This window comes from Triticum aestivum, chromosome 5B, assembly GCF_018294505.1.
Source record: "Triticum aestivum cultivar Chinese Spring chromosome 5B, IWGSC CS RefSeq v2.1, whole genome shotgun sequence".
In the NCBI taxonomy this organism is placed as follows: Eukaryota; Viridiplantae; Streptophyta; class Magnoliopsida; order Poales; family Poaceae; genus Triticum; species Triticum aestivum.
Window position 1 is genome coordinate 47,029,564 of NC_057807.1, and position 10,477 is coordinate 47,040,040.

At 50.7% G+C, this 10,477-nt stretch overlaps 1 protein-coding gene across 1 annotated transcript; it reads left to right on the top strand.

Moving 5' to 3' along the window:
• The first annotated feature begins 516 nt into the window (after positions 1-516).
• Positions 517-2,033, top strand: LOC123115608 (splicing factor U2af large subunit A). Its single transcript, XM_044536728.1, has 5 exons — positions 517-713; positions 843-887; positions 977-1,039; positions 1,143-1,343; positions 1,571-2,033. The coding sequence occupies exons 1-5, from the start codon at positions 660-662 to the stop codon at positions 1,706-1,708; spliced, it is 501 nt and encodes a 166-aa protein (XP_044392663.1). The 5' UTR covers positions 517-659; the 3' UTR covers positions 1,709-2,033.
• The last annotated feature ends 8,444 nt before the right edge of the window (positions 2,034-10,477 follow it).

Below are 10,477 nucleotides of genomic sequence, written 5' to 3' on the forward strand. Positions count from 1 at the left end.
CTAACAAATTTAAGTAACAAAATGAAAATTATATGTCACAAAAATTATACCGTCGGAAAGCTCTTTCAAATACAAATCTAACAATGTTCTTTTTGTAGCACATATTTTATATTTTGTTGGAAATAAAGATGGTCAAAATTTGACTCAAAATACTACGGGACCTAATAAACCTGGACGGAGGTAGTACTCTCTCTATTTCTTTTTAGTATGTATATAAAATTTGATCAAAGTCAAACTTTAAACTTTGTAAAGTTTAACTATTTTTATAGAAAAAATATCAACATCTACAATACTAAAACTATATGTTATGAAAAGTAAATTCATCATGCATCTAATAATATTTATTTTATAGTATGAGTGTTGATATCTTTTCTACAAAGCTAATCAAACTTTATAAAATTTGAATTTAACCAAATCTTAGATGCGAACTAAAAAGAAACAGAGGGACTATCAAAGATACTAGTAACTGTTTGGCACCACCGTGTCGGAGAAATACAAAACACAACCGACTCCCATCTGAAATCGGCCCCCGCACGTCATATTTACAAGAACAGCCCAAATCCCCACTGCCCGTACCCAGGGCAATCTAATTCTAATCCCTAGCGATCCGATCGACCAAGCTCCACGAACATACGGAATCGCCGCCGCCGCCGCGTCTCATGGCCAACCATGGGGATCTCTCCCCGCCGACCGACAGCCGCTCCCAGCAGCAGGTTTGCACCTCCCGCCGATTCCCAGGGATTTCCCCACGGCCACGGGGAGAAACAAATACTATTATATCCGCTTATGCTAGCTTATTAAGCATGATGATATATTCTGACCTCCAATTTTGCATCTTTCAGCCGATTCCAGTCTTGTACCAGTCACGGTACGCCAAAACACCAGAGGTATACATACATACATACATCTTATAGATAGATATGGCTTGATTCCATTAATTCTTCTACTACGACTGATATATTTGTGCGCGCTGCAGGGCACTCCGCTTTCCTTTGTACTCTACTACACGCCACTTCCTCCAAGTGCTGCGGCTACTCCGGTAATTCTTACTAATCCACCTCCTCTTGTTCTTTCACGTGTCCAAGTTCAAGAATTTGTTCAGTAGAATCGGTTTCTCACTGACGATCTATCTGGTTAAGCAGAGCCCCGTGCACCAAGATGGAGCCACAAAGGTGCTCTGCTTGACCCGCATGTTTTCACCCGATCGGCTCGCGGACGATGTGTATTACCGCAACTTTTGCTGGTGGATGGCAGTAGAAGGGCGGAGACACGGCGGTAAACTGGTGAGAACCGTGGTCCCACGGCCTGACCCCAGCGGCGCTCCGGTCGCCGGAGTTGGCAAGGTGAGTGAGTACAGTTTAGTCTTTGATTTATATTTACTACTTCCTCTGTTCATTTTTATAAGGCTTTGTAGATGTTTCAGACAGTGTGCAAAACAACACAATTTTACTTGTCTGAAACGACTTATAAAAGTGAACGGAGGGAGTAGTTTATTTTGACAAATGAGATGAGATGAGATCTCGCAACGGAGGGAAATCAATCAGCCTTTTTGTATTGCATTGCATTGCAGGTGTTTCTCGAGTACGCGGATCTCGACAGCTCAACACATTCAAAGACGATGTTGCACTTGACGTGGTTTCGCGGGAGGCAGGTGTTTGCCGTGTTCTACCCTGAGGACAAGTTTGCTCATGGCAACTACGACAGATAAAACGTGATTATTCCCCTGTGCATGCATGCTCAATCATTGTTATCAATGCACACAGTGTGGCTTTTACGGTCGATATGCTGTCAATGACATTGATCTATGTATGGGCTCGCCGGTTTTGCTCTTCTCACGATAGGGAGCCTCTCCACTCCTGGATGAATTTCCTAATTTCCCGCCTAAGCGGGCTGTAATCTACTAGTTGTGTTCATGTTTTCTTTCTGTTACCCACCTTGTAGCCTGCTGCTGATGGCCTCGGCCTAACATTATGTATGGCTGCCCAGCCTCTTCGAGTTGGCAATATAAACCTGTGGACAAATTTGTGCTGTTACTTTGAAAGTGGCAAGACTCTTGAGTACATATAAAGTGTTGAGTACATATCAAGCTATCCAGTAGTGTAAAATGACAGACTCTTCAGCTAAACGTTTCAGTTTCATCAAAGTCGCACAAAGAAAGTTGGCACATTTTTTTTTTGAAACAAGGCAAAAGGCTTGCCATTTTCATTGAATAAGAAGAAGGTTTAAGAGTCTTGGCCAAAAGACCAGATTACAAGCATCACTCTCGCGGCATTATATTACACAAAAATTTCGCCCCGGCAAGGCACCACAGCGAAGCTTCCGCTTTGGCGCGAGTCACAAGCACCCCGACCGGAATTGCCGTGCTGCGGAACACACGTGCATTTCGCTCTTTCCAAATTTCCCAAGAGATAAGAAGTATAAGGGAAAGAAGTGCCCTTCAAGATTGTGACCTCCCGGAAGCTGTGTTGCGCCACCACTCCTTGACTGAAACCATGCCTCCCCAATCCGTAGGATGGACATCATGTAAACCGAGCCATGTTTTGATCATTCCCCAAACTCTAACCGTGTAACGACATTGGAAGAGAAGGTGAGCTGCTGATTCTGGCGTTTGTTTCATAGCGGGCAAAGGTTACAGTTGGGCCAGCCCCTACGCTGAAGCCGGTCTGCCGTCCAAATCCTATTGTTGATGGCCAACCAAGCAAAAAATTTGCATTTGGGAGGAGCCCAGTTCTTCCAGACCAAAAGAGGCATATCTGAGTCGATAAGGCCAAGAAATTGTGCACGGTATGCCGTCGCCGCTGAATATTGGCCATCATTGGTGAGCTTCCAGGAAATTGAATCAGCCACGTCGGGGTTGAGGTGAATGTGTGATAGCTCACTCCAAAGGTTGACGAACTCGGCTATGTGGTTCACATCAAGGTTCCCACCAATGTCCACTCTGAAGACCCATGTGTTATTATGTAAGGCCTTCTAGACAATGTAGTTTTTTCTTGCAGAGATCGCAAAAATATTTGGCGCGATGTCTTTGGGTCTCATACCATTCAGCCAAGCAGACTCCCAAAACGAAGCCCTTATCCCATCTCCAATCAGAACCTTGGTGGCAGCAGCAAATATGTCTTTATCTTTGTCATCACACGGGTTACCCAAGTTTACCCAAGGCTTACTTGGATCCGTCCAAGCTCCCCACAACCACCGGATGCGAAGGGCAGTAACAAATTTTTCCAAGTTGAGAATACCTAGGCCACCATGCATTTTAGATTTGCACACTTGCTCCCAGTTGATTTTGCATTTTCCACTAGAAACCTTGTCACAACCAGCCCAGAGATATGCACGCCACAGGGAGTCGATCTTTTTCATGACCTCTACAGGGAGGTTTAGCACCGTCAAGTAATATATAGCAATCACCGTTACAACTGACTTGACAAGCACAACCCTTCCAGGCGATGCGACGTGTTTGCCCATCCAAGGCGTAAGTTGAGCTGCAGTCTTATCCTCGAGGGGTTGGAAGTGGACTCTATTTAATCTTTTGATCGACAACGGCAGACCCAGGTATTTCATAGGGAAAGATGATCGGTTGGCCGGGAAGAAGAGGAGGATATCATTCAGATCCAAGTTGTCACATCGGATTGGGGCCACTAGGCTTTTCGAGCAGTTGGTATGCAGGCCTGTAATCTCTCCAAAGTGGGCCAGCGTGTCCACAAAGAACTTGACTTCGGCTTTGATGGGAGCAAGAAAAATAGCCACGTCATCCACGTAGAGGGACGCCCTGATCGTCATAGCGTTACCACCAAGAGGTTGTAGCTTTCCTTGGGCAGTAGCCTTCTTGAGAATATGGTGTAGAGGATCGATCGCTAGGACGAAAAGGAGGGGGGGATAGAGGATCTCCTTGCCTCAAGCCCTTCCCAAGCTTAATAGGGTTGCCCGGAATACCGTTGAGCAAGACTCGCGAAGATGCCGAAGCCAAGAGAGTCGAAACCCAAGCACGAAAGCGCGAAGGAACTCCAAGGTGTTTGAGAAGGTCGAGGAGGTAGTCCCAGCGAACAGAGTCGAAGGCCTTCTTGATGTCAAGCTTGAAAAGTAACGCTGGTGTTTTGTTTCGGTGGAAACGCCTCGCAAGATTGCGCACGTACATGAAGTTATCATGTATACATCGTCGTTTGATGAAAGCACTTTGTGCCTGTGAACAAGGTCGTCCATGTGTGGGGCGAGCCGACTGGACATCACTTTGGCAATAATTTTTGCGATAGCATGTATGAGACTGATGGGTCGAAAGTCCGATATATCTTCAAACCCATCTTTCTTAGGAATGAGAGCGATATCCGCGGAATTGAGCCAATGGAAATGGGTGGCATGCAAGTCAGAGAAGCGACAAATGGCCAACATCAGATCTCTCTTGATAATGTTCCAGCATTCTTTAAAGAAAGCACCGGTGAAGCCATCTGGGCCCGGGGCTTTGTCAGAAGGTAAGGCAAAAACCGCAGCCTTGACCTCCTCCTCGGTGATGGCTGCTGTTGGAAACGATTGTTTTGGCAATGCTTCACGATATATTGATCGGTGCAAAGCGCACGTATATATGGAGTACAAAGTGGGCCACAACCTCAACCATACAAAGACTAGGAGGTGGGCCAGGCTATACAATATACATGCACAAACCATATATTCAACACCCCCCCGCAGTCGAAGCATCGACGAAGACGCAAAGACTGGACCTGAACTCCTCGAAAACAGAAGTAGGCAGTCCTTTCGTCATGATGTCGGCGAACTGCTGCGCCGTCGGGACGTGGAGGACCCGGATGCGCCCAAGAGCCACCTGCTCACGAATGAAGTGTATATCGAGCTCAATATGCTTCGTTCGACGATGATGGACCGGGTTGGCGGAGAGGTGTATGGCGGGGACATTGTCGCAGTAGACGAGCGTAGCCTTGTGAACATCAGAAAGCAAGTCCTGGAGCAGCTGACGGAGCCAAGAGCATTCAGCAACGACGTTAGCCACTGCTCGATACTCAGCCTCGGCACTCGAGCGGGAGATGGTGGGTTGTCGCTTGGAGGACCAAGAGATCAGGGACGGCCCAAGGTAGACACAGTACCCCCAGGTGGAGCGCCGTGTGTCGGGGCAGCCAGCCCAGTCCGCATCAGAGTAGGCGACGAGGTCGGTGGAGGCGGAGGCCGTCAACGTAAGTCCCAAGTGTTGGGGAACGTAGTAATTTCAAAAAATTTCCTACGTACACGCAAGATCATGGTGATGGCATAGCAACGAGAGGGGAGAGTGTCCGTCCACATACCCTCGTAGACCGTAAGCGGAAGCGTTATGACAACGTGGTTGATGTAGTCGTACGTCTTCACGATCCGACCGATCCAAGTACCGAACGTACGGCACCTCCGAGTTCAGCACACGTTCAGCTCGATGACGATCCCCGGGCTCCGATCCAGCAAAGCTTCGGGGATGAGTTCCGTCAGCATGACGGCGTGGTGACGATGATGATGATGCTCTACCGGTGCAGGGCTTCGCCTAAACTCCGCGACGATATGACCGAGGTGGAATATGGTGGAGGGGGGCACCGCACACGGCTAAGGAACGATCCGTAGATCAACTTGTGTTGTCCCTAGAGGTGCCCCCCTGCCCCCGTATATAAAGGAGCAAGGGGGGAGGGGGCGGCTGTCGTGGTTCTAAGCCTGACAGTAGAGTGGGGGGTAGGTATGGAGAGGCAAGGTCCTAGCTATGGAGAGGTTGTAAGCACAAAGGATGTACGAGTTCAGGCCCTTCTCGGAGGAAGTAACAGCCCTACGTCTCGGAGCCCGGAGGCGGTCGAGTGGATTATGAGTATGTGAATTACAAGGTGCCGAACCCCTCTGCCTGTGGAGGGGGGTGGCTTATATAGAGTGCGCCAGGACCCCAGCCAGCCCACGTAGGAGAGGGTTTAAGGTGAGTTAAGTCTGGGGCGTTACTGGTAACGCCCCATATAAAGTGCCTTTACTATCATAAAGCCTACTTGATTACAGGCCGTTGCAGTGCAGAGTGTCTCCTGACTTTCCGGTAGTCGAGTGAGTCTTCGTGGTCAAGTCCTTCAAGTCAGTCGAGTGTGTCCCTTGTTGGTCGACTGGAAGGTGACTTCTTCTAAGGGTGTCCTTGGGTAAGGTACTTGGATCAGGTCCATGACCCTACCCTAGGTACATAACCCCATCATTAGCCCCCGAATGGATTGAGGCTTCGAGTGAGGAAGGAGTTGATGTTGTTTCCGATTAACCTTTGCGCTCTGATCGTGCGTTGTCCTGGACCAAAGAATCTCTTCGTCGACAGGGAGCAACTTGCCTTCAGTCGACTCGATCCATTCTATTTTTGCGTCGAGTGATCTTTCGGGCTTCGACGATCTCCGAGCGACGGATCGCCGGAAACACCGCGTCTGACAGACTGATTTGCTGTTCGCGGATTCCGCGGGATGCGAAATTTGGGGAAGCGCGCGAAGCGGGGCGGACCGCGGCGTTCGGATGGGACGGGGCATAGACGCCTCGATCTCCGCGCCGCCTTTTTCGCCACGTATCCCGTCTGCATAACTGCTCCCAGATATGATTAGATCGACGGGCCCACCTGTCATCCACTCGGAAGGGACCCTATAAATGTGCCCGGCGAGGATTTCTGTGCTGCGCCTCAGCATTCTCTCCCTCTCTCTGCTTCCTTCTTCCCCGCCCAGCGTGCTCGCTCTCGCCCCCGCACCACTTCCCTTCGCGCATCCCGCCAGCGACCATGGCCAAGGAGAAGACGGCGGCGCTGGAGCGTGCAAAGAAGGCGTCGGCGTCGGAGAAGGCGAAGGGGAGATCCACCAGCCGCGGAGGGTCCTCGTCCAGATCCCGCCTGCCGAAGGGCTGGGTCCAAGGAGACTGGATCCAGTCGACCATCACAGAGAATGACCTCCTCGACATGGCCAACGAGGGCTTGATCCCTCACGGAGCTGCGAGGCTTCCGGGGAAGGAGTGGCAGCCCCAGCCAGAAGAGGGTGAGTGTGTGCTTTTGGCCACCCATGTTGATCGTGGGTTTTCCTTGCCGCCGAGTGTTTTCTTCCGTGGCTTCTTGAATTTCTTCGGAGCGCAGCTCCACCACTTTACCCCAAACTCCATTACCTATCTTGCTGCGTTCGTGTCCATGTGTGAGGGTTTCTTGGGCTGTCGACCGCACTGGGGTTTGTTCAAACATATATTCACGTGTCGCTCTCAGACCGTGAAGAAGGCGAGCCCAGGTGATGAGAGAACCCGAGTCGTCCAAATGTGTGGGGTCTGGGGATCCAGGTGAGGAATAAGAGCACCTTCCCGCCCATGACTTTTCCCGAGTCAGTCAGAGGTTGGCAGTCGACCTGGTTCTACTGCCGGGACCAGTCGACGCCGGGGCAGTCGAGTGGACTCCCACAGTTTACCATGGACCGAGTGAACAAGCCTTCCTCTCTGAAGTTGATTCCGGAGGAGAAAGCTGATGTGAAGATGTTGATGGAGCGCGTGGTGCAGTTGGTTCGGGAGGGAGTGACGGGCATGGACCTCTTGGAGGTCTTCCTCAGGCGTCGCATCCAGCCTCTTCAGTTCCGGAGCCACTGCATGTGGTTGTACTGTGGGACCGAAGACGAGACTCGAGTCCATCCAGAAGCAGTCGACGATGTCACTCTGGAAAGATGGATGGTAGCCGTTACCGGAAACAAGGACAACCCACGCGGAGCCAGAAGGATTCCTCCACTCGACCACAACAGCGATCCAAACAAGGTACATTTGCTCTGCCCTCCACTGCATTCTTGTCGCACTCATTTCTGTTTATCCTGCCGACTGGTCGACTGATCCTTGTCTTGATATCTGCTAGGCTCTCACCGAGCTGTACTCGATGCCCAATGGGGCACAAACTCCGACTGAGGAGGGTGAGGCGAGTGGGGGTGAGAGCCAGGAAGAGGAGGAGTGGGACTCGGACGTTGCAGGGGATGACGACGACGATGATGATGACGACGGCGATGACGATGATGTTGAAGACGAGGAGGAAGAGGAGGAGGAGGTCGTACCACCGCGCTCGGAAAGGCGGTCGAAGCTTGTCCACGACCCTTCAACCGAACGTGGTAAGGGGGTTGCGACCACCACTCAGTCGACCAAGCGTCCTCGGACCATCTCTCCGGTGCCGACTGAAAAGGCGCCGAAGCAGCCCAGGGCGGCCTCGTCGAAGCCGATCAAGCTCCTGCCGAAGATGAAGGTGTCCATCCCTACCATATCAGGGTAATCGTGTTGTTTGAATCTTCTCATTTTGTGTGAACTTTGTCTCTGGTCGACGCTGAAGTTAGTCGACTGATCCTTTGGAGTTGCAGTGCTGCTACTTCTGAAAACTCGGCCCGGGCTGATGACCACGAGATGGAAGACGCAGCAACTTCGAACCCAGGTACTGTATTCTTAACGCCGTTCTTAGTCGACTGACTCGCGATCTCTGATCCTGATTCTTCTCCGCAGCTCCACCCAATACTGTTATCAATCTTCCTGATGATGATGAGGATGAAGAGCCGCTGAAGCGCAGGAGGAGTCGGAAAGCGTCCGCCAGTAAGGTGCCTCAGGATGTGACGGCGCCTGAGATTCTGACTGTGGAGGAAGAGAACACCACTCGACACACGGTGTCCTTCGCAAATCCACTGACGAGTGCTCAGCAGCCCTCCCTCTTCACGACGCACCACGTCCCAGAGGACCAAGCTGGCGCAGCGAAGGAGGCGATACGCCAGGCGGGACTCATGATGGGAGCAGCTGAAGACCATCCGGGACGCGAGCCAGGCAGCTTATGACGCCAGTTCTGCCCTCCAAAGCAATGTTCAGGTCAGTCGACCACCGTTTGTTCTGTTGGATATGCTGCCAAAAACTTTTCCTTTCTAGAATTTATAGTAGTCACCCACTGGGTGTGTCGATTGAGCTCCGTATTAGCGGGGGCACGCTGAGTGCACCCGCTGGGTGTAGTCCCCAAGGCTAAGGTCGACTGCTGGCAGTCGGCCTTAGGCTTTATAATTTCAGTCTTTCTGTCAGTCGACTATGTCGACTGGATTTCACAAACCGGTGGGGGCACGCTGAGTGCACCCACTGGGTGTAGTCCCCGAGACTGTGGTCGACTGCTTGCAGTTGATCACAGTCTTAGAGAATGCATCTCGCACTTTTTTTTTGAGGTCGACTGGTCGACTTGTCTTCAACAGGATTAGTGGGGGCACGCTGAGTGCACCCACTGGGTGTAGTCCCCGAGACTACGGTCGAATGCTTGTATTCGGTTGTAGTCTTAGAAACGTGAGTTTTTCCCTTTTTCACTCGGAAGTGAATTATATTTGACATTTTAGTCGATTGGTTCTTCGTAGAACTCTTCTGATCTTGTGGCTCGCTACTCGGAGCTGGAACACAAGCATACTCAAGTCGAGCTGAGCTTGAAGCTGGTTCAGGAGAAGCTGACAAAGGCAAAGGAGGAGACCGAAGGTATGTTTGGTGAGACCCTGACGACTGCTTTTCCCCTTGCTTGTTTCGAAATCTGATCTTGCTGTAACTTGTAGGTAAGGTAAGGGAGGCCCAACAGAAGAAAGACCTTGAGCTAGCTGAGAAGATCAAGCTTGCTGACGAGAAGTTAGCTTCAGTCACCAAGCTTGAACAAGACAATACCAATCTGAAAGCTGCTCTTGGGATTGCTAACAAGGAGGTCAGTCGACTGAAAACTGATAAAGCTGCCCTGACCGACCAAGTCAGCAAATTGACTGAGAAGAAAACTGAACTGGAGGCCTTCCTGAGTGGCCTTGCCAAGAAGCTGTTTCTTATGCTTGAAGGTAAACCTCTATGTTTGGCAAACATTTCCAATTGTGGCTTTTTCCATTCGACCATCCCCTTGACTTAGTGATCACCCTTGCAGAATTTTGTCAAAACTTTGAAGAAGAAACTAGCCGGCTGGAGCCAAACCTCGACCCCGTCAATTCTCCGCGTGAGCGATGAAGTTGCCATGGATGTTCTCCGACTGGAGTCCCGTGTTGCAGCTGTCGTGGACTATCTCGCAAGGCTGAAGGCCGCCACATCTCGCATCGACTCGACGCTCTGGCCTGAGGAGACACTTCAGAATGATCTTGAGTCGCTGATGGCCCGGTTGAACACGATCCCTGGTCGAGTGCAGGAATGGAAGAAGTCCTCAGCTCGGTGTGGTGCAGATGTTGCTCTATGTCTTGCCCGAGTCCACTTTAAGGATGCACGAGAAGAGAAGCTGGTGGCTCTTCGGGTGGCCAACACCAAGAAACATGACTTCAGGTCCTTTATGGAAACTTTCCTCGCAGCTGCCACTCGGATCGCCGACGGGATCGACCTTGATGAATTCGTTGCACCTTCCAGCCCTCCACAGGAGGGGTAAAAAACTTCTTCTGGCTCGACGCTTTAAATTTGCCTCGGTATGCCGAGTGGAATTGTAACCGATAAACCTTAACAGGCTTAACGCCTGAGCACTCTCGGTTCCTTTAGA